This window comes from Danio aesculapii, chromosome 9, assembly GCF_903798145.1.
Source record: "Danio aesculapii chromosome 9, fDanAes4.1, whole genome shotgun sequence".
NCBI classification, from domain to species: domain Eukaryota; kingdom Metazoa; phylum Chordata; class Actinopteri; order Cypriniformes; family Danionidae; genus Danio; species Danio aesculapii.
In genome coordinates, this window is record NC_079443.1 from 1,028,638 (window position 1) to 1,053,637 (window position 25,000).

General features: G+C 38.2%; 1 protein-coding gene across 1 annotated transcript in view; it reads left to right on the top strand.

Annotated features, from left to right (window-relative positions):
• LOC130234731 (FERM, ARHGEF and pleckstrin domain-containing protein 1) overlaps positions 1–25,000 on the top strand; it is a 55,997-nt gene that overhangs the window by 20,675 nt on the left and 10,322 nt on the right. Inside the window, exons 8-15 of the mRNA XM_056465015.1 lie at positions 222–369; positions 1,264–1,359; positions 2,627–2,793; positions 4,132–4,200; positions 6,150–6,222; positions 9,033–9,216; positions 24,085–24,224; positions 24,898–24,987. Coding sequence (XP_056320990.1) covers positions 222–369; positions 1,264–1,359; positions 2,627–2,793; positions 4,132–4,200; positions 6,150–6,222; positions 9,033–9,216; positions 24,085–24,224; positions 24,898–24,987 — 967 coding nt within the window. The remainder of the gene's footprint in view (positions 1–221; positions 370–1,263; positions 1,360–2,626; positions 2,794–4,131; positions 4,201–6,149; positions 6,223–9,032; positions 9,217–24,084; positions 24,225–24,897; positions 24,988–25,000) is intronic.

The window sequence follows — 25,000 nt, forward strand, 5'->3', positions numbered from 1 at the left end:
ATTGTATATAATCCCATTGATATCGATGCTGAAACATATATTGTGCAGCCCTAATCCCTTGTGCACAGTTAGTGCACTCGAAATGTGAAATAGAGGTGGGTCTGGATTGAATACTCTACAAGTCTGGATCAAGACTGGAGTGCAGACTTTCATATTACGTTTTTTCTAAGGTGAACCAAACCTAAGTGTATTAAAAGCAGTGTTGTGTGTGTGTGTTTCAGTGGCCAGACGCCAGCAGAGTCAGACTATCGTTTGCTGGAGGTGGCCTGCAGCTTGGAGATGTACGGCATCAGACTTCATCCAGCGAAAGACAGGGACGGAAATAAAGTCAGTCTGGCTGTTGCTCACGGTGGAGTCTTGGTGTTTCAGGTACAAACAGCACACACACTCACATACACACGGTTTTCTTTGGAAAATTGCATAAAAAATGCTTGATGGAAACACTAAGATGTGTATAAATGCACATAAGAAAACGTATGGACACAACTGAGTAGGATAAACTTCTTATACATTAAGATGCGCATTAATTATGATGGAAACACATTTAGCTTCATCAGTCTGCGTGATGTGGTTTAGTTTTTGCCAGATGCTGATCAGATATAAATGTTGTGTGTGAGGGTCTTTGCGTCATTAATGTTGGTCTGCAGCTCTCCATGTTTGCAGCTTTCCATTGTTGCAGATGTGAAATGCTGTTGATTGTAAAAGGCCTCAGTCCTCTGTCAGTCCGTCATCACAGTGCTTCAATATTATTCTTCTATTAATATTCCCTCCAGAACTGTCTTGAGCATCTGTCTGCGCTCCCGTCTCACGCCTCCAAAAGCCACCACATTCACCGCGTTCATTACGTTTGGTCTTCTGAGGCGCAGCTCATTTATTAGAGAAGAACAAACACCACAGTGGAGAATCCCAACAGTGCAGCACACTCCACTTCTCTCAGTAATATCCGTGCATGTTTAGCAGGACGATTGAGTTCTCTTTAGTTGCTCTTTGGAAGTAAACGATGCATCATTGACTAAAGTTTTCTGCAATTTCCAGGTTTGCACATAACTCTATTAAATTGCAAACACATCTACTGACTTCCATATTATTTTCTGTTCCTGCTATCGACCTCAATGGCTGCTTTATTCCAGCATTCTTCAGAATATCTTATCTTTTGATCAATTCATAAATGTATAGAACCACTTGAGTGTGAGTAAATGGTAAGGAGATGTTCATTTTTGGGTGAACTGACCCTTTAAGTGAGATTATTTGTGTTTTTCTCAGGGCCACAGCAGGATCAACAGCTTCAACTGGTCTGCGATTCGCAAGCTGAGTTTCAAGAGACGGAGGTTTCTCATCAAGCTGAGAGCAGATCCTACTGTGAGTCTCACTTCGGTCTCTGCTGCTGCTAATCACTGTTGCACTGTCAATGGCATTACAGTTAGAGTCAGAATTATTCTCCCTTCTGTATATTTTTCCCCCAATGTCTGTTTAACGAAGATTTTTTCAACACATTTTGTAGTGTTAATAATTCTCTTTGTCATGATGACAGCACATAATATTTGACTAGATATTTGTCAAGATACTAGTAGCTTCAGCTTAAAGTGACATTTAAAGCAGGGGGTCCCAGACCTTTTCCTATGAACAGCCAAAAACCAAATATTATTGAGAGCTGTGGGCCGAAGATAAATATTCCATACTAGTCTACATTAAAGTTGCAGTGATTTCCTAATTCGTAATATTTATAAATAAATAGAAAACATTACCAATGCTGAATATTTTTTTAATTGTAGCTTGCAATAAAGTGCAATAAAAACATTATCACATGTATAACAGTGTAGTTCAGTGCTGAATACACTAGTCTTGCAGAATCTGCCTTTGCCTTGAATCACTTACCAAAGTCTTAACATTGTCCTCTATCTATCGGGTGACAGTATATACATTTTCAGCTAAATATGATTCATTTAAACCATTTGAATTGACACATTTAATTTCGGTAAGCTTTTTTTGTAGCAATTAAACAATTAAACTAAGAAATAAAATGTTACATTAAATTTAAAATGACAATCTCTTAACCATCCCCATCATTCTCCCTCTCTTCTCAGATGGAGTGATAGGCCAAATCAAAGGTTACCATGGGCAAACTTTGGCCCACGGGCCTCAGTTTGGGCATCTCTGAAAGGCTTAACAAGGTTAATTAGGGTAAAGTTAGGGTAATTAGGCAAGTCATTATATAACAGTGGTTTGTTCTGTAGTCAATCCAACACTAATATTGCTTAAGGGGGTAATAATATTGACCTTAAAATTGCTTTAAAACAATTAAAAACTGCTTTTATTCTAGCCGAAATAAAACAAATCAGACTTTCTCCAGAAGAACAAATATTAGAGGAAATACTGTGAAAATTTCCTGAATCTGTTCAACATCATTTGGGAAATAATTGAAAAAGAAAACAAAGTTCACAGGAGGGTGAATAATTCTACATAAACTGTTTCAATAATCGAGCTTCAGCTGTGTGTGTAATCAAGAGGTGACCTGGAACTGTTGTGTGAATGCAGAGTGTGATGGGAAATGTAGTCCACGTGAACCACAGGGAGTGTTCTCCATTTTCAGAGTATAATATGGCGTCTCTGTCTGTCCGTTCTGTAGCAAAATGTGAGTCCAGATACTCTGGAGTTTTTGATGGCGAGTCGGGACTGCTGTAAGATGTTCTGGAAGATCAGTGTGGAGAATCACGCCTTCTTCAGGCTTTTCGAGGAGCCCAGACCCAAACCTAAAGCAGTGCTGTTCAGCAGGGGCTCTTCCTTCAGGTTCAGGTACTGCATCTAACAAAATCATCCGACACTGCAAAATAATGATGCTCTTACTTAGACTTTTTGTCTTGTTTCTATTCTGGGGTAAGGGAAATAATATTATTTTAAAAGAGGAAAAACAAGATTAATCTGCTTACCCCATTGGCAGATTATTGGTTTTAATGTAAACTCTCTTCATTATTTCTGAAAACAAGACTATATTTTTTGCTTGACTAGAAATTGCTTCTTAATTTAAGAATTATTAGACATTTGAACTAGAATCAAGATGAAAAATCTAGGTAAGAGAAGTATTCTTGCAGTGTGGCGTCTCATTTATAAACATGGCGTAAGCACAAAACTCAAAGGTTGTGACCTATAAAAAACAAACTTGACGGCAGAATGTGCGCAGCTGTACCTAAACTCTAAGTAAACACATTTAACTTAAATATCGACTTTAAAACATCATTTGAGCCATAATGTTAATGAATTATATTGCAATTTATTTGAAAGAGTGTCACTTTTAGAAATGTTTCTATGTAAATTGTATAAATCAGACCAAATCATTTAGACTTCATTTATATAGGATTGTTTGTCTGTAAGTGGTGACGCTTTTAAAGCAACTAACAACAAAAAACACACTTAAACACATTACAAGATGTGAAATGCGTCTCTAATGTCTTTAATGCAAGTGTGTCGTGACGTTTCACTTCAAAATAGCACACAAATAATGTTCTGAAACAAATAACTCTCTGAAACTCACCCTTTTAGTCTTTGATTCTAATTGTGGCGTTTTGGTGACTGTCGCTTTAAATGCAAATGAGATTGTGCTCTTTTTCAGAAGAGGGCGGAGCTACAAATATATACGTGTCAGCAGATTCAAAACAGGAGTAACCTCCTATGCTAATGAGGGAGAGATGGTCACTAGTGGGCGGGGCTTTCCCCGTCTGATGACATCATACAAAGGGAGAATGTCAATCAAAGTGTTTCTGCAGACTGTTTATATCAGGTCTGATTAGAACAAACACGATTAATTCATGTTTATCATTAAATTTACATATTTGTAAAAGCCTGCGCTGCGCTGTAACAGTTTCAGCACACTTTACACTAAAATACTAATCATTATTTTTTAAATCCTGTTGTTTTATTGCAGCCTTTGCACACATTGGTTGAAGACTCGTCTTAAAGACCAAATGAAATCAAATACACTAAATAACTAAACACAATGTGGATTTTGCCATTATTTCTCGACCCGTGTTTATTTTGTTGGATTCTGCACTACAGGGAGGTCAATAGAAACGCTGGTTGTGTCAAGATGTTGTGTTTTTCTTGTGGTTTGAGTGAATTCTCTGCTCTTCTCTGCAGCGGTCGGACACAGAAGCAGGTCATTGATTATGTGAAGGAAAATGAGTTTAAAAAACTGCCCTTCGACAGGTGAGTCTGATCGAGAATCAGGTGAATGGAAAGTCAACAGTTTGAGACTGATCTGTGTGTGTGTGTGTGTGTGTGTGTGTGTGTGTGTTTGTTTGTTGCTCTATCAATTCAATTCAGTTCTATACAAATGAGTTGGCGGTTCATTCCGCGGTGGCGACCTCAGATTAATAAAGGGACTAAGCCGAAAAGAAACTGAATGAATGAATGAATACAAAAGAGCTTTATTGGCATGGCTTGTACACGAATAATAAACAAAATTATATAATGCATAGAAGAGTATTCAGGTATTCTTCATACAAAATATATAAGCGAATATACATATATATATATATAGTTTCCGCTACATTCATTCTTCCATGGCGGGCCGCCACGCCAAGATTCATCCCGCCACGGCTACATTACAGCTTCTCATTCAAAACATTCTATTTTTTTAATAGCGGGTGATAATCGCACCAAACGTATTAAAAGGTAAGTGAATTATAACAGGCCGAACTTTTCTGTAACAGTAGTAGTGCTGTGCGTCTTTATTTAACCCTTTAAGGTTACGTGCTGACTGTGACAGGTGCGTGATGCGGCCAGCAAACACGACGTATAGCCGTTTTACTTTATTTCAGGATGCATTAATACCGGAGGCATTCATCAATATTCCTAGCAAATCTAATAAATGCTGAAAGACATACTCGTTACATAAACGCACTAAATCGCACCTCAGCAGCGGTTATTAGAGAGCGCACAAGAAGATCTGTGCGCTCTTGAAGCGGCTTATATTTGAGGGGGCGAGCAAGAAGTTTTGTGCACGAGCAGAAAAAATAGGCGCAAGCAAAGAGATCCGCATGCTGTAGGCTGTTATATAAATGCGATCTCGACTTCTAATACTGCGCTCACGACATTTGTCATTGAAATACGCCACAGGTAGATCAGTGTAAAAAAAGGCCTGCCGCCACAGCTGGAAAATATCCTAGAGGAAACACTGATATATATATTTATATACTGTATATTTGCACCAAATTGACACAAGCAGTGTCGATACTCATATTATCAATACTTTATTTACGAAAGCACACTTTCTACAAAAACAAGGCACACAGGAATCACATTGAGGGTTGACACTTCAATACCGGGCAATAAACTAAACTAAAGCAGGGGTATAAATACATGTGTGTGTGTTTGTGATAGAAACAAAGCTATCCAAAACTATTTTGTTACATAGATATATATATATACAGAACTTGTGTGTGTATATATATATATTCATTAATTTTCTTTTTGGCTTAGTCCCTTTATTAATCTGGGGTCGCCACAGCAGAATGAACCACCAACTTACTCAGCATATGTTTTACGTAGCGGATGCCCTTCCAGCTGCAACCCATCACTGGGGAAAATCCATACACAATCATTCCCACTGCGGACAATTTAGCTTACACAATTCACCTATATACCACATGTTTTTGGACTTGTGGGGGAAACCGGAGCACACCCGAAGGAAACCCACGCCAACATGCAAACTCCAAACAGCAATGTCAACTGACCTAGCCGGGGCTCGAACCAGCAACCTTCTTGCTGTGAGGCGATTGTGCTACCCACTGCGCCACCGTGCTGCCCTATATATATATATATAATAATAATATATAATATTTAATATAATATATAATTTATAGCATACACATGTATATTTTATAACTAAATATAAATAAGCATTTTCTAAAATATATGCATGCATGTGTGCATTTATGAATACATAATAAATGTATATATAATGCACATAAATTATGCACATTTTTATTTAGAACTTTTAATTTATATTTATTAATTTTATTTATATTTTATTTAAGCTTTTATTTATATTAACCGCAATTCATTTAGCCAGCAGCGATATAGGTGTAAAAACAAACATAAAAAAGTGATGATAACTCTCTCTCTCTCTCTCTCTGTCCCTCTCTCTCTCTCAGGAAGCACAGTCGAGTGCAGTACAACAGCAGTCTGTCTCCTCTGCGCTCTGCACAGCACCAAGTGCCAAATCAAGTAAGTGCATGTTTTCACAAGCAAGAGACGTCTGTGAAGAATGCTCACTCAGAACAAACACACTAGCACAGGGAAATCCAATCAGAAATGATGGACAGTGACAGATATTACAGATGCTCCAGAAGTTTGGGATGTTTTAAAGGAGAGCTATTACACCCCTGGTAACACTTTAAAATAATAGTCCATTAGTTCATGTATTTAATACCATGAACAAACCGTGCCGCCTAGATAAAAATTATTAATCAAAATATTAATCAAAATCTCCTGTAGCTGATCCATGCATTTTAATAATAAAAAATATCCATGAAAATAACTCTGATTGGATTAGACTGAAATAAGAAAGCCAAATACACCTAAGATGCCTTGAAAGTGAGTACATCATATTATATTGTTACTTTTTTGGGTGAGCTAACTCTTTAATGCATGAAACAAAACACTGTTTGCTTGTCCCTTTAAATGCAAATGAGCTGCAGCTTCTGCTGATGCTCCGCCCCCTTTGCGGATAAACATTCCATATATGGTAGAAGCCTGATATAATCACAGAAAACATACTCTGTTGAAAAGCTGTGCATAATAAATGCACATTTAATGATTTACACAGATGGGGAGGACAACACGGTAATAAGAAATGTGCATTTTAGCACAATTTAATGCAATTTAGCGCATAAAAGTACACAAAGTTATGCATTACTATCATTTATATACAATTAAAATATAATTGCTTTCAATTTTAAATATATTATTTTAAAGTATCTAAAGGACATTACAGAGAAGTACTTAAAATATAGACTGACAGTATGGTTTGTTATATACTATTTAATTTTAAAAGACGTATACCAAAAACACACTTAATTAATAAAGTGTAAAGTAGAGCGCTCAATAAACTCACTATTATGAGCTTAATTTAAATAAAACTCAGAGATCTCCAAGATTTTAGGGAAGATCTGAGGCAAACCCACCAAATCAAACACTGAATTGGTATGAATGCCAACCCTGTGTGTGTGTACCGTAGTGCCAACTCTTGCTTAATAATCCATGCCAATAGTTGGCAGTAAAACATTGTAGTATAGCATTTACAGTACACAAAGTACAGCAAGGTAATTCCTATTGAAAAAAATGGCTGATTGCACCTATAAATAACAAAATGAAGCAATGTTTGCATCATATGTACTGAGGAGTCTTCTTTCACTGTGGGTCCTGGCAGCCAAATGCATGTCACAAAGCTTTGTAGGCCAGTTGGCAATGATCCCAGTGGTCCGGTTAATAATCCAGCCTTGGCAAGTGTACCAGAATGACACATGATGAAACTATCTGCAGACTATTATTCACACAGAGCTAACTCCATTCATAACCACACGTCTTGGCATTATCATCATCATCATCATCTGCTAGCTGGCAGTTAACTCTCTGCAACTCTCACATGGTCGCCCAAGCTAAGCAGGGCTGCCCCTGGTCAGTGTCTGGATGGGAGGTCACATGGGAAAGCTAGGTTGCTGCCGGAAGTGGTGTTAGTGAGGCCAGCAGGGGGCGCCTAACCTGCGGTCTGTGTGGGTCCTAATGCCCCAGTATAGTGACTGGGACTCTATACTGCTCAGTGAGCGCCATCTTTCAGATGAGACGTTAAACTGAGGAACTGACTTTCTGTGGTCATTAAAAATCCCAGGATGTCCTTCGAAAAGGAGAAGGGGTTTAACCCAGGCATCCTGGCCAAATCTGCCCACTGGCCTCCGTCCATCATGGCCTCCAAACCCTCCCCATATAGTAATTGGCTTAATCATTCTGTCTCCTCTCCACCAATAAGCTGGTGTGTGGTGTGCGGTCTGGCGCAAAATGGCTGCCATTGCGTCATCCAGGTGGATGCTGCACACTGGTGGTGGATGAGAAGATTCCCCCCATGTGTAAAGCACTTTGAGTGTCCAGAAACGCGCTATATTAAAGTAATTATTATTATTACTATTAGTACTTGGGCAAACCGTTAAACCCCAAGAATTGTAGTTTTTAAAGATTTATAGATCAAATAATAAACGTAATAAAGGACACACAATCTTTGTATTTCTGCTTCTAGACCAGTGTTGGTCAGAGTAATTTGCTCTGGAGAGGATTTGAAGCCAGTATGGCTTTATTGATCAGATTTCTGTATGCAGTTTTTATGATTGTTTTCAATTTGTTCGCTCTTCAGAGGGCGATAAATCCCATTTGGAATGCACTGGTAAAATATAAGGCTGTGTCCTAATTCACATACAATTCGTGTCAATCATCTAGATTAGAGTACGGACGGTTCTACACTTCGAATTTTTACTGGAAATAGTAGAGCATCCGGGAATCTTTGGCGTACTCTTTTCAGCATACTAGGGTTTGGCATTCACTAACGTGCACTAATATTTTCCTATTCTATTTAGGATAGTATGCAAATTGGGACGCATCACATGGCTTTATGATTGCTTGAAAGTTAACTAAACTTTGAGGAATATTACCCCCTTCAGGACCAGAGTTGTCCACCCCTGGTCTCGACTCCTAGTGTCCTGCACAGTTATCTCCAACACTAATTAAACACACCTGAAGATGCTAATCAGTGTCTTCAAGATCGCTAAAAATCTATACGCAGGTCTGTTTGATTAGAGTTGGAGCTAAACTGTGCAGAACACCGGCCCTCCAGGACCGAGTTTGCCCGCCCCTGGTCTAGATTACTGTGAATGACTAGTCAATCACGTTTAGTGGTTGTATCCTATAATTTGTGTAGAACCCAGAGCATTCTGAAACCCATAACACTGATGACTGAAAACGGTTTCCTTCCTTTTGTCCTCTCTCAGGCTGCCAAGCAGAGTTGGGAGGGTCCATATTTAGTAAGCTCAGAAGATTCTGCCGTATTAAGACCATGTGGAAACTCCTCTCCGTCAACCCAGCGCAACGGATGCAGTGACCAAACGTACCCCGTTCAGGAGGACAGCAGGAGTCCGGCAGCAAAGCAGCAGCAGCAGGCCGTGGATCGAGCAGGTCTGGCGTCCCGTGCAGCTAAAGGCAGCAGCTCATCCATCCCGTACATTGACTGCAGCGATGCAGAGTTTAGTGAACATGAAGTCAGAGGTCGCGTCAGCAGGTCACACTCGCACACGCGTGACGGCAACAGCGATTGCACAGGGTTTGGTTTGCCCAGGCTACATCAGCAGGACAGATACCTCGGCAAGTTCAGGCAGAAAGAGTCTCCGCCTCTTTCCCCTGTAAGTCAAGCCGAAAGCCCCGCCCACAGCTATCCCAGCCCCTCCTCTCCAAATCAAAGTGCTAACATCTTTGAGTCGTCCTTGTTTGGTGGCCGTGTACGAGGGCCGCTTCATAGCACTTTATTGGAAGAGTTGGCCGCAAAGAGCAACTTAAATCACCACACAGGCACCAGGAGCCTGACCTCTAGCCCCAACCCCTCTTCCATTCACAGGACGGGCTCACTAAGCCACGCCCAGTATAACGGACATGCTGGGCGGAGCTTCAGTTCAAAAGCCGGACGGGAAGAAAGGGGTGGACTTTTTAGTAGCTGCTCCCCGATTATGAATCGTTCTGCGAACAAGTCCCAGAATACAGTCAGCCAGCTAGACAGAAACTTGCGTGTGCTGAATCAGCCGCACCCTCCGGTTCTGTCCCGTTCTGAGAGGATGGCCATGCTGGAGCGCAGAATGCTGGCCAATGGGCTTGCACCTCCTGGAAAGGCCAGTCTTAAGCTAAGTTCCCCGCACCGACGGTTCGGGGCTGTGCAAATGATCGACGGCTCCACCAGTAGTGGAACCGACACTAGCGACTCTGAGGAGGCGGAGTCTACTGGCTCCTGCAGCCAATCGCTAGGCTTTGAAAACCAAGCTGGCAATAGCTCCTCCCCCCTCCCCAGAAACAAGTACTCGTTTGGGAGCTTGGAGCTAGACGAGCTTGATAATGAAGGCGAGTGTGTGAACCTCAGTGATGAGGAAGGGATGCAGGTGTTTAGCTGCTAGCATGCTAGTGTGAAAACATCAGTGTGGTGTGTTTCTCAGCATTTCCGCACTGAGTTTTCTTTTTCCGTAACCTGAGATGGCCTTAGCTGTGTGAAGAAAGGCAGGTTTTCTTCTCTTTCTTGAGGCAAGACTTTGTACAGTTCCTGCATCCAGCCTCTATACTGAGAAAGATGAAACATTTATGGTGCCAAGTCTCTGCACAGAATGCTAATTATTCACAGTTCTGATGCTGCAAATATCGGGAATGTGAGTGCTGTTGTCAGTCCCTGAGGAAACTTCAGGATCTTGGGTTGGAGACATGCGTAGATCTAGGTGTGTTCATGAACCCAGATCTTCCTTGGTCCTTTCTTGTGGACTAATTAGATGTTTGGGCTAAGGTTAGGGTTCAAGTTTAATCTGAGGCTTCAACTGCATGAACTTAAAGTTTTGCTCTGTTTTTTAGGGGTTGTTAATGGTGAATGAGTTTGAACACTTTTGGGGCCTTCATGCCTCTTTTTAGGAGGATTGCTCTGCATAAATCTTGACCTTTTAATGTTGGTAGAAAATAGAACTTGGATCCTACAGTGAAGTGATTGTGGAGCTTGTAGGTCAGGCCCCTCGGCCCACTGTCCTTTAGCTATAACCCTCATCAGTTGTCTGTAGCTTTCAGCTGATCCTGAATTGGATTGTTCAGTTTAGGGTCGGAGATAAACCTTTGGATTTTGGGATCTAGAACTTACCACTTCTGTCTTAGAATCATGTGTAGCAACATTAGCATGCACTAATATGCTCCTGGAGGACTACCTTCCTACTCAAACACATCTACCTGGCTTTTATACGTAATCCTACACCTGGGCTGTATCTGAAATCTCTCCTTATACCCTCATTCACTATTCCCTGCATTAGTCCACTAATAAAGTTCACTTAAAGGAGTAAATGAAGTGAACTGAGTGCACCGAAGAGATGCTGTTTCACTCAGACCTCGTGATAGTTATTTGACACTCAGTGAGATGTCTGTTAGTATTGAAACCAAGTTTTTTGATTTCTGTCATGTATACAAACATGGGCGCTAAAGAGTAGCACATGGAGTAAGACGTGTCAAACTTTGTGGAGCTAACATTGTTACTCTCATTTCATTTTATAGTTTAGCAACGTTTGAACATTAATGGTGAATAAACGTGAAAAGACTATCAAAAGGCACTACCTCCGACTGTTTAACGCGGTGGAGGACACTTTGACGAGCCTGGGGTTAGCCGATGCTAACATTAGCAGGGAAGCTAACATTTTGTTAATTAGTGTTCTGTATACAAACACTAATGTAATAATTAAATAGTAATTCATTTAGAAACTCTGTTGACGCCATCTTGTGGCCAGATGTGGAACATACAAAGAATTATGCAGACATCCGAAGTCTCCTAGAAGTTCCGGGAATCTCCAGCATATGCATAGAGACTCTCGGATGTCCGCAAACAAATGATAATCACCTGGAAATCATGCGTCTTCCTCCAGTTTCTCAAATAAATCGCACAACTACCCCCCCACACCACTCTTCATAAACGTCGCGCACCCCCCCCAACCCCGCTCTTTACATACGTTACGCAAACCCCCCCTCCTCTTCACATACGTTGCGCATTACCACGTCCCTCCCCCTTTTTCAAATACGTCACGCAATGTCCCCCCCCCCCCCCATGTCCCCCATCAACACATCCCCCACCAATCCCCCCATGCTGATTTCCCGCAAACTCCTGCAAATGTCCCACCGGGAAATTACTTTTCCCGACTTGGGAAGTGTGCATTATGGGTATTCTCCAGCTCGATCAGTGTACATGGATTCTACACTCATTATTGCAGTGCATTGTGGGATTGATTGCATGCACTTCAGAACGTTCACTAAGGTTTCGGAAACCACTAAAAATGGCTGCTCCCTGATATAGTGCACTATTGATGGGTATAGGGGGCGGTTTCAGATGCAGCTCTGGGTAAGCTGATTCAGGTGTTGTTATTGGATGGAGAAGGATTGGTTACTTCTGCTGTCGAGCTTCATCTTCACTGATATTCCCAATCACCGCTTTGCCAGTTTGCCATTTGTACATGTGTGCTGGCATTCTCAGCCGCTTCCTCATATAATCATTGTAAGGATGGTGTGACGTTCACTCATGCTAAGCTTTAGCGAGAAGAGCTTCAAATCATGGTCTTCATTGCGCGGCTCATTTCTCGTTCTGCCCGAGCCTCGGTAAGATCTCTGTTCAGCAGCAGATTCAGAGAGCGGACATGTTTAATGGTATCTTATAAAGTCCTGCATGATTTTTTATTAGGTAGATTTGAATGTAAGCATTTTAAATATAAGGGGATTTTATCCTATTGTGTCAGAATTGTGATTAATGTATTTGTCAGTACGAGATTCGGATCGGTTGAAATGAGCATTTTGTCATTAGGTTTACCACCTTAAAGGAACACTCCAGTTTTGTTTGGAAATATACTTATTTTACTGCTCTCCTTGAGTTGAACAGTCGAGTTTTATCATCTTATAATCCATTCAGGCGATCTCCAGGTCTGGCGGAGCACTTTTAGCTTAGCTTAGCATAGATTATTGAATCGGATTAGACCATTAGCATCTCGCTCAGATAAATTCAAAAAAGTTTTGATGATTATCCTAGTTAAAGCTTGACTCGACTGTAATTACATCGTGTACTACTCTAATTAGAAAATTAAGTCCATTCAGGTGATCTCCAGGTCTGGCGGAGCACTTCTAGCTTAGTGTAGCTTAGCTTAGCATGCATTATTAAATCGAATTAGACCATTAGGAAAATTAAAAGTTACTATTTTCTAGGCTATTTTCTATTTTCTGGCTAGGAACTCTCATTCTGATGTAATAATAGAGAAGTTTTGCGTAAATAATATACAGCTCGTAACTAGCTAACATCTCTTCGTAATATCATTGATCCTGCTGCTGGTATATTACAACAGCAAATATAATTGATTGTTATGCCAAAATGAGAGTATAGCTCCTAGCCATATCAACCTAGAAAATAGCAACTTTTCATTTTCCTAATGATCTAATGCGATTCAATGATTTATGCTAAGCTAAGCTAAACTAAAAGTGCTCTGCCAGACCTGGAGATCACCTGAATGCATTTCATTTTCTAATTAGTTTAGTAAACGATGTAACTACAGAAGAGTCGAGCTTTAAAAAGGACAATTATCGAAACTCTTTTTTGAATTTTTTTGAGCGAGACGCTAACGGTCTAATCAGATTCAATGATTTATGCTAAGCTAAGCTAAAAGTGCATCTGCCAGACCTGGTGATCACCTGAACGCATTTAAAAATGGTTAAACTCACCTGTTTTTAACTTGTATAAAGCTTATTTCCAAACAAAAACTGTTTCTTTAACGTCACTTCAAATCAAAGACTTTTTTATTTAATTCCGTCCATGAAACCCTGAAGTTTGCACTACTCTTTTATAACACAAGTGTACAGTTTGTTAGTCTCAATGAGTCATATGGGTTTGTATCAAATGTAGTAAATGACAGAAGCTTAATTTTAGGGTGAACTGTCCCTTTAGGCTGTATGATGGTTCAGTCTATAGAGAGAAAGGGTCACCTGACAGTATCTGTGTCTGCATCTCACTGTGTTTCACTCCCACTTTACCTTACCTAACTCACGGGTTTACCTGTTACACTTCAGCGGGGATTAGAAAGGGCATTTCCAGAGGTGGGTAGAGAATCCTAAATCTATACTCAAGTATTTGAGGAAACTTTAATCTAGTAAAAGTAAAATTAGCAATCTTAAAAGTTACTTGAGTAAGAGTAAAAAAATGATGAGAACATTACTTAATAACTACTAAATCAGTGGTCCTCAACCACTGGGCCGCAGGCTGCACAAGTCATTAATTATTTCTGTTGTATTTATTAATCTAAACGATCATTTATTCAGAAAAATCTTTTATTTTGAAAAATGACCGTATTCTCTGGGTTACATCTCGGTCACTCGAGTGCCCAAATTTAACACACAAGCAGCAAAATGAGTAAGAACCTTCTCTGGGAAGTTTCTTTGCCTAGGGGAAAAGGCCCAGTGATGGACCTGTGAACTGCCAAGGAATGGATCCGCAACCCATTTGTTACCAAATCAGGTGAATCCACCATGTCTGTGCAAGAAGATCAATTGCTGGAGATCGCAAATGACGGCAGCCTAAGGGGCTGTTCGCATATCGCTTTTCTAGAGTTCACGCAAGTTCGTTATTTCCAGTGGAGGTGGACGACTTGCGCAATCAAGCGGTGTGGCGATCTTGCGCCTTCCAGATGCGCGCAGTTGAATGAACGCCGTGACCACACTGCGAGTCATGTGACAATAACTGACAGATCAGCTTTTACACATTTGTGGAACATACACAATTCGGTCGACTAATTATCTCAGACAAACACTAAACACCCAAACACTGCAGTGCTCTGTAATTTTCTCCACTAATAAAACATGGATTAGAGTGACAGCAATTTGATGAAGCGCTTAGCTTAGCAACATACGAAGAAACCCCCTTCAACCCAACTTCCCTTTCACGGTAAAATTTTCAAGCATTAACCGGTATGCGGTGATATAAAGGTTGGGGACCACAGTACTAAAGTATTAAGTCATTTGAATCATATTTACTACCATCCGACAGTAACAGAGGGACGCCGCCAAATGTACCAAGTAAGAGTAAAGTTTTTTCTTTAAACATGTACTTGAGTAAAAGTACACCTCTTTAAATGTACTCAAACAATACAAGTTACCCAACAAGTAAGCGTTACAGTTAATGTAATTCATTACTACCCACCTCTGGGCATTTAATTTAGGGGAGTTTCTGATAATTGACCAAAAACTGCATAATTTAGGCCCAAACCCAGTTCTACCCTTTTGCCCTTCCTCTTACCAATGAAGGGGTAGAGGTGTCCCAATTCTCTTTATCTTGAAGGCGTAGGGCTAAGGAGAAGGGCTAGATAGCCCTTGAAATGGAGATTTTTTTTTAGGACCACAATCGAAACCAAGGAGTAAGAACATTTCCCAGAATACACCAGCCACAACAGCAGCATAGCTGCACACGGAAGTCAGGAGATGCACAAATGCAACCCAGGCTCATTCTGAAAACGTAGTCCCAAGGACGTTTCTGGAGACCGTGAAATGTGTCCCGGGAGGTACGTATTTTTGCAGTTTTTTGGTTTTCGCAAATCTGCGAGAGGCCGCTGTGTGCGCCTTTTTGGCTTCTCAGATGTCTCCAGCGAGTGCCGTTCGCGCCCGCGCTGTTTTCGCGTGAACCCACCAGAGGCCGCTGTCAAACAAACGTCTGTCTGTCCGACTGGCCGAATGATTGTCTGGGCGACCGGCCAATCGGCCAGCCGACCCACCCTCCTCCTTCCCTGAACATAACCAATTTTACCGATTGACCCGCCCGCTCTAAACCCAACCCAACGATTTACAGAAGCCGTCCAGAAAAGAAAAGCCCTCGTCTGATTTTTTATTATTATTTTTTTTTATTTTCTTTTTACCACGTTTTCGGATTGTACCACACTCTCACCCTGTTATGAACCTCTTCGGTTTATTTCTTGGATTCTGTTTTAGTCTTACCTGATTTCTGGAACCGCTCTTCCCCAGACTCGAACCCGGTCGTCGTCGTCGTGGTCAGCTCCTCTCTGCGTCTCGAGTCCGCCGACGTACAGGACGAGCTAACTGGACAAACTCGTTTCGGTGGGAAAGCCCTCCACACGAAGGTAATCGGTCAGCCAGCGAGCGCTAAAAGGAACGGCGTCATACCGCCCCGCAGCGTTCGTTTAAAAAACGAAATGCAGCCATACGTACCTCCGGCTACATATTTCGCGGTCTCCAGAAACGTCCTCGAGACTACGTTTTCAGAATGAGCCTGGGTTGCACAAATGAGTATATTTTGTCATTATTACGAATTTTTACAACAAACAAGCACATGTTTTAATACATTTATAACAGCGTTTGTGTTTTACCGTCAAAAAACGATTTCAAAAGCGCCAAATTTCACTATGTATAATCCATAATAATAACTCCTGTACAGCAGGCCCACAACATACTTTCACATCTGCCACTCGGTGACACTCGATACCCTGTCAGAAAAGTCCAGTGGCTGAAAATGAGCTTGTGATTTCCTGAGATAAATACCAATAAAATATTGCATTAACTACAGCAGTCACCATCGTCAATCTCATGTCAAGTAGGAGATCGCGATGACATGATGATGACTGGTTTTGGTGTTGGTGCTGGTGTTGTTAAGTTGTCCCATTTCTTAGGGGTAAAAATGAAGCCCTTCCTCTTCACACTCTGTTTCAAGCGCCAAGGGGAAGGGGAAGGGGTAAAAATCGAATTGGGATTGGGCCTTAATGTATTCATTTTGTTCATGGTTGTTAGATTGTGATAGTGTTCTTCTAATCCCTGTCTGATCTCTCACTCAGCATTGATGTCACTGCACTATTGGCTGATATTTACCCTTTTCTTTTTTCCACCCTGTTCTTTGAGCTTGTCAACCAATAAATGCTTGTTAGGTTATCTGCTGGCATTTCAAAATCAATCTCTTTGTAACTACCTGTGTTTTTCCAATGCCGGGCCGCATGCTCTCCCTTCATCCAGGCTGTTCTGCTTTCATGCATTCTGGGAAAGCAATGCATTGTGGGAAATTTTCGCACATGAAAATTTTGAGTCTCCTAATGAATGCCTGTGACATGTCGGATCTTCCTTTGTTTGTTCATGAGAAACAAGCCCACGCCACCTGCTGTTGATTTGTGTGAATGACATGTTGATGATCTTTCTCACTCCTTTACGGCTGTGTTCAGAATGGACCGCTATACTAGCAGCGTTATCTGACACATGAAGTATGTGAAAAGTTAACTATGCAACAAACATTATTGCCGACATGCTGTAATAAGCGATTAGTTACTTTAAAAAAGTGAGTAAACAAGTCGATTGAACTTAATTTTATCAAGTAAAATAGTTAATTTACTTAATTTTAGGCAACAGATTTACTCACTTTTTTAAGGAAAGTCAATTTGTTGCTTTTAGGGCACACACACACGCGCACACACACACTTATGTATGTGTTTTATGAGGACGCTCCATTAGCATAATGCATTTTATACTGTAAAAACCTCTAATTGTCATAAATATAAAATTTTTATGTTAAAAAGGCCGTTAAATATGATTTTGAAGCGTTATGAATTATGAGGACACAAGGCATGCTCTTATAAATTACCTTTATAGTTTATTACATAAGTCGTACACATGTCAGTATACAATTTTTGTCCTTGTAAACCACATAAACCAGAACTCACACACATACACACTTGAATGGGTACTTTTATGAGTACTCTCCATTGGTATAATGTGTTTTATACAGTATAGCCTTCTAATTATAATACATTTAAAAATATTTATGTAAAAAAACATTAAATATGATTCTGAAGCATTTTGAATTACCAGGACACAAGGCATGTCCTCATAAATCACCATAATAGTGTATTAAATGTCGTACCCATGTCACTATACAATTTTGTGTCCTTGTAAACCACATAACCAGAACAAACACAAGCACTTCAATGTTTGTTTTATGAGGACACTCCATAGACATAATTAATTTATACAATAAAAATGACTAATTCTCATAAATATCCACATTTTAATAGAAAAAAACGTTAAATATGATTTTTGAAGTGTTTTGAATTACGAGGACACAAGGCATGTCCTCACAAATCACTTAACAGTGTATTACATATGTCAAACCCACGTTACTAAAGAGTTTTGTGTCCTTTTAAATTACATAAACCAGAACACACACATACACGCACACACACTTATATATGTGTTTTATGAGGACACTCCATAGGCATAATGCATTTTATACAGTAAAAACCTCTAATTGTCATAAATATAAACATTTTAATGTTAAAAAGGCCATTAAATATGATTTTGAAGCGTTTTGAATTACGAGGACACAAAGCATGCTCTTATAAATTACCTTTATAATGTATTACATATGTCGTACACATGTCAGTATACAATTTTTGTCCTTGTAAACCACATAAACCAGAACACACACACATACACACTTGAATGGGTACTTTTTATGAGTACTCTCCATTGGCATAATGTGTTTTATACAGTATAGCCTTCTAATTATAATACATTTAACAATATCTATGTTAAAAAAAACATTAAATATGATTCTGAAGCATTTTGAATTACCAGGACACAAGGCATGTCCTCATAAATCACCATAATAGTGTATTAAATGTCGTACCCATGTCACTATACAATTTTGTGTCCTTGTAAACCACATAACCAGAACAAACACACAAGCACTTCAATGTTTGTTTTATGAGGACACTCCATAGGCGTAATTAATTTATAAAATAAAAAACACAAATTATCAAAAAATCCACATTTTAATGGAAAAAAACGTTAAATATGATTTTTGAAGCGTTTTGAATTACGAGGACACAAGGCATGTCCTCGTGAATCACTTAACAGTGTATTACATATGTCAAACCCACGTTACTAAAGAGTTTTGTGTCCTTTTAAATCACATAAACCAGAACACACACACACACACACACATAAGCGCGCACACACACACTTATATATGTGTTTTATGAGGACTCTTCATAGGCATAATGCATTTTATGCTGTTAAAACATTGAATTATCATAAATATTGAAACTGTGTTTTTAATAACCCCATTAAATATGCTTTCAAAGTGTTTTGAGTTATGAGGACACAAGACATGTCCTCGTAAATCAGCTTAACAGTGCATTAAATGTCAGACCCATGCTACTATGCTAATTTGTGTCCTTGTAAACCACATAAACCACATACAATACAATATAAACTGATTATATATATATAACTCTATATATTAACTGCATCTTTAATGCAATAAGTGGCCTACGATGCCAAATAAAAATAAAATACATAAACACATTGTGAACATAGCCGTTTCTCTGCTCCTCTGTCTCACTTTTCCAGCTTCTCCTGATGTTTTCTGCTCTATGACGTCTGGTTCTGCTGCTCTTTATGAACCATATAGATTTTTTAACAATGTATTTGTGCACTAGTGTCAATAAAGTTAACGTTGGCCTTTTAAGACTCAGCACTTATTTTTTTAATCATAAACATTGCTCATAACCCTCTCCATCCCTCACTCCCACTAACCCGCTCTCTGCTGTGTGTGGCTGTGCAGCATGTCTCTATCAGCACATGTATGTATATGATCTGCACTATACATGCTTTAGATCACGCGATAAGTGTGTGTGTGTGTGTGTGTGCTGTTGTGTGCACTGTATATGTTGTTTGGTTTACATCAATGGGTTTGTGTTGTGTGTACACTACCAGTTACAAGGTTGGACATTTCTCCTATAATTATTATTATTATTGATGTTATTTTTATTATTACAATTTCTCCACAGTTAGGGGTATATATATATATTAGGGGTGTAACAGATCACATTTGATCCATATATCAAACGGATCACAATCCATGGTTCAAACTACTCTACTTCCTAATTAAATTAAGATCTTCGAGTGTACATGAAGAGAAAAGTGCACTTTGTAAATAACATCAAGGTAAAAGATCCATAAAACAGGTTAAATACACACTCCTGTAAAATATCAGTTAAGAGTACATGCTTTAAAGAAGTACACTTATTTAGATACTACATCAGATGTTAAAGGTGCAGTAGGTGATCTGCCTACATGTTAACCGGTTAGCATAATATCTTTGAAAACACAGTCACTCCCCTGCCGTCCAAAGCCACGCCTCCTGAAATCGCGAACGTGCACCGCAAAGATGACAGTAGATAACCCACTAGATCAAAGGTCAAACTTGTTCCTGGAGGGCCGATGTCCTGCAGATCTTAGCTCCAACCCTAATCAAACACACCTGAACAAGCTAATCAAGGTCTTACTAGGTGTACTTGAAACACCCAGGCTGGTGTGTAGAGGGAGGTTGGAGATAAAACCCGCAGGGACGCCGGCCCTCCAGGACCGAGATTGGTGGCCCCTGCACTAGATCATGTCATTCGGCAGTTAGAAAACTTTATAGTAGTTTATAATTCTACAATCCTGAATGAGAAACTGTATTATATCTAGTGTTTTCAGTTGTGTAGCAGCAGAGCTCATCATAATGTAGAATATTTCATGCATGCAAGGATCGCTGGCCTCGCTCTCTCACAGGCTCTGTCCTAAAGTGACTACTGTATGCTTAGTGTTTGGCCAGCAGGGGGCAGGAATTACACTTATTACCAAGGGCGTTGTAGACATAAAGCTCTACTGGGGCACCCCCCCCCCCCCTAATATATATATTTATACCAAAAATAAATAAAAGTATTATTGTTAACATACAATTATTATTCTAAATAAATAACAGAAATGAATCCTAAATGTAACTGGAAAACAACGTAGACATAACTGGAGTGATGTTAAGATCATTTTAGAAATTTGTTGCGTGAATAATACTTTAATTTAAATGAAATTCAATAGACAATTCAATACAAAACAGATGTTTAATAGAATTATCTGTCGTCTTAGACTTGACACATGGCAGAGAATTAGCTTTATTAAGTCTTTACCTCCCTGATTCGTCAGACAATCTCACGCCAATTCGTAACTTTTTGATTTAGTAGCTAATTCATATGAATTCGTTCAATCTAATTTTTAGATTTTTATTAAATATTTATTTATTAATTTTATTTATTTATTTATATATTTATTTAAAATATCATTTATTAATTGTATTTATTTATGTATTAATTTTATTTGTTTTTTATTTAAATAATTATTTATTAATTTTATTTATTTATGTATTAATTTTAGCTAATTCGTATGAATTCGTTCAATCTAATTCGTACATTTTCGTACGATTCGCTCATCCCCCAATGACGGTTGGGTTTAGGGGTGGGGTTAGGTGCCACGCCTCCTTTTTAAAATCGTACAATTTCGTACGACTGAACTCGTATGAATTAGCAACTAGACTAACAAAACGTAAAATACTTACGTTTTCTCGTGAGATCAGGCTGCGTCATCCCTCCTCTTTGCTTCATACAAAAAATCCATCAGGAGGCATGCTGAAGATCACCCTCATATTATTAAAACTTTAGTTTTGTCGACTTGTAAAACTCACTGCGTGCAGTCGCCTCTATAAAAGTGTGTTACACTGGTTTCGGCGCGTGAGCAGCAAGTACCTTTTTCAGCGTGCATGTTAACAACCGGGAGAAAAGTAGCGACACCCTAGCTTATTACTAAACCATACTGACATGCTGTTTCAGACTGAATATTCAGAGTAGCGGTGAACAGTACAGGGAGCGCGTCACAGGCTGACATTGTTCAATAATAACCCAATGTGAATATGATAGCATCTTCAGCTCAGTAAAGCAGGCTAGGCAGAATAGCGCTGTTTACTGAGGTTTTGTTGTTTAGCTAATTAAAAATGTAAACAATGGATGCTGTAAAAGTCCTTATGAAACTGAAAATAGACACATCGATCTTTCACTGGAAGATTTCAGTGGCTGAACAACCCTTCTGTGCATATAACCCATTCATAACAACCCAATCTACATCAGCTTTGAGTGACTTGAGTGAGAACATGACCTGTCTGACATGGTGTCGTCCTTCCTCCAGCGTGCAGAACTCACTCCAGTATTGATTCAGGAGTTGAACAGGATTTGATTCAGCATTTGTTTTTACCGCTGTCACTCTCTCATGTGCCGCTGAACGTGCACATGCAGAAGTGTGTCAGTGTACAAATCTACATTCGCTGACAGACAGTTTGGGCTGCTCATCAGAATTATGAGAATTGTCACCTGACACATTTTAATTGGATGAACATTTTCAGTCTTCAGGGGCCCAGGTGACTATATAGGCATCTGTAGCTCCGCCCTCTTCTGAAAAGAGCTCAATCTCATTTGCATTTAAAGCGACAGTCACCAAAACACCACAATTAGGATCAAAGCCTGAAAGGGTGAGTTTCAGAGAGTTAGAGAACATTATCTGTGTGTTATTCTCAGCTCAAACACACACACACACACACACACACTCTAGAGACAGCAGAGATGCACTTTACATCTTGTAAAAAGGTGCATAAGAGTATAATAATTTAAAGAATGCAGAGAATATTGAGCTTCAGTTCAGACCTTTGGCTGGTAGAGCATGCATGCATGTTCAAAATGATGTGCACAGATTGTTTTGTGTTGGGCTGATCTCAGACCTGCTGTATTTATCATGACTGCACTACTCAGAGGACACACAAGAGGCAGATTTGGGCAAGTACTGAAGCAAAAACAACCCCTGTAGGATTAGAGTTTAGTGGACAGTACACTCCAGAGACTGTGAACATACACATGTAGCATCTATTTATTTATTTTGTTAATTCATTTATTCATTTATTTGTGTGTTTATTTAAATCTTATTTATTTGTTTTATTTATTTTATTTATTTATTTATTTATTTATTTATTTATTTATTTATTAATGAATGAATTTATTTATTTATCTATTTAAATAATTATTTATTAAATTTACTTATTTATGTATTAATTTTATTTATTTATTTATATATTTATTTAAAATATCATTTATTAAATTTATTTATGTATTATTTTTATTTATTTGTTTTTATTTAAATAATTATTTATTAAATTTATTTATTTATTTATATGTAAATAAATATTTATTAATTGTATTTATTTATGTATTAATTTTATTTATATATTTATATATTTATTTAAATAATCATTTATTATTTTTATTTATTTATGTATTAATTTTATTTATATATTTATATATTTATTTAAATAATCATTTATTGATTTTATTTATTTATGTATTAATTTTATTTATATATTTATTTAAATAATCATTTATTATTTTTATTTATTTATGTATTAATTTTATTTTTTTATTTATTTATATATTTATTTAAAATATCATTTATTAAATTTATTTATGTATTATTTTTATTTATTTGTTTTTATTTAAATAATTATTTATTAATTTTATTTATTTATGTATTAATTTTATTTATTTATTTGTATGTAAATAAATATTTATTAGTTGTATTTATTTATGTATTCATTTTATTTATATATTTATTTAAATAATAATTTATTATTTTTATTTATTTATGTATTAATTTTATTTATTTGTTTTTTTTATAATTATTTATTTATTTTATTTTAATCATTTATTTATTTATGTCTTCATGTGATCTATTTATTCATTTAAATAATTATACATTTTATTTATTTATTTTATTAATTCATTAATTTATTGATTTTTAATTAATTAATTAATTTATTCATTGATTCATTATTTTCTTTTCGGCTTAGTCCCTTTATTAATCTGGGGTCGCCACAGCGGAATGAACCGCCAACTTATCCAGTGTTTTACGCAGCGGATGCCCTTCCAACCACAACCCATCACTGGGTATATAAATATTACGATCACCATATCCCTGTGCTACATATTCCAAAAAGACATACTTCAACAAATATCATGCTACTCCCATGGTTAGAGTTCAGTACATGGCATATTTCATTTATATTTACCTAGTGATGCAGATTTGCATGTTAAAGTAAAGCACATCACATTGAAACTCTAAAGTGATAATTACTTTAAAAAAGTGAGTAAACCCGTTGCCTTACAAGCAAAACAAGCTGATTTGACTTAGTAAAATCAGTCAGTAAACTTTCGTAATTATGACAGTATACTTGATGATGATAAGGCACCGGGTTTACTCTCTTTTTTAAGTAAAGTCAACTAATCGCTTTTACAGTGTAATGTCAGATTGCCTACACTCGGTGCTAATGCTCTTACTTTGTGTGTGTGTGTGTGTGTGTGTGTGTGTGTGTGTGTGTGTGTTTCCCAGAGTTGACGTGTGCTTTGGTAGCGTTAGTTAATGGTCATTCTGATGACTTTCGAGGGGTCACACCGTCTCCTCTCATCTCCCCCTTACTGAATGATGGTGTTTCCGAACGCAATGATGACGAGGAAGACAACAGGAGGAAGGTGAGAAGTGTGTGTGTGTGTGCCGAACAAGTATATTCAGTTGAAGTCTGAATTATTAGCCCTCCTAAATATTTTATTCTCCAATTTCTGTTTAACGCAGAGCAGATTTCTCCAGCACATTTCTACACATAGCTTTAATAACTCATCTCTAATAACTGATGTTTTTTCTCTTTGTCATGATGACAGCACATAATATTAGACTAGATATTCTTCAAGACACTAGTATTCAGCTTAAAGTGACATTTAAAGGCTTCACTAAGGTAATTAGGGTAAAGTTAGGGTAATTAGGCAAGTCATTGTATAACAGTGGTTTATTCTGGAGACAATCCAACACTAATATTGCTGAAGGAGCTAATAATATTGACCTTAAAATAGCTTTAAAACTATTAAAAACTGCTTTTATTCTAGCTGAAATAAAACAAATTAGACTTTCTCCAGAAGAACAAATATTAGAGGAAATACTGTGAGAAATTCCTGACTCTGTTCAACATCATCTGGGGAATATTTAGAAATATATAACAATGGGGAAGTGTCTCTGTTACTTAACTTGAGTAAAAATTAAATGGTTCACTGTAAAATATATGCAATATGTAATCTTGTATCGTGTGTGTGTGTGTGTGTGTGTGTGCGCGTGTGCGTGTGTGTGTGTGTGTGTGTGTGTGTGTGTGCGCAGATCTGTCCTGCTGATAACTCATACTTCATCGCTAAAGAGTTGCTCAACACTGAGAGAACATACCTGAAGGACCTGGAGCTGATCACAGTGGTAAATGAAGTCT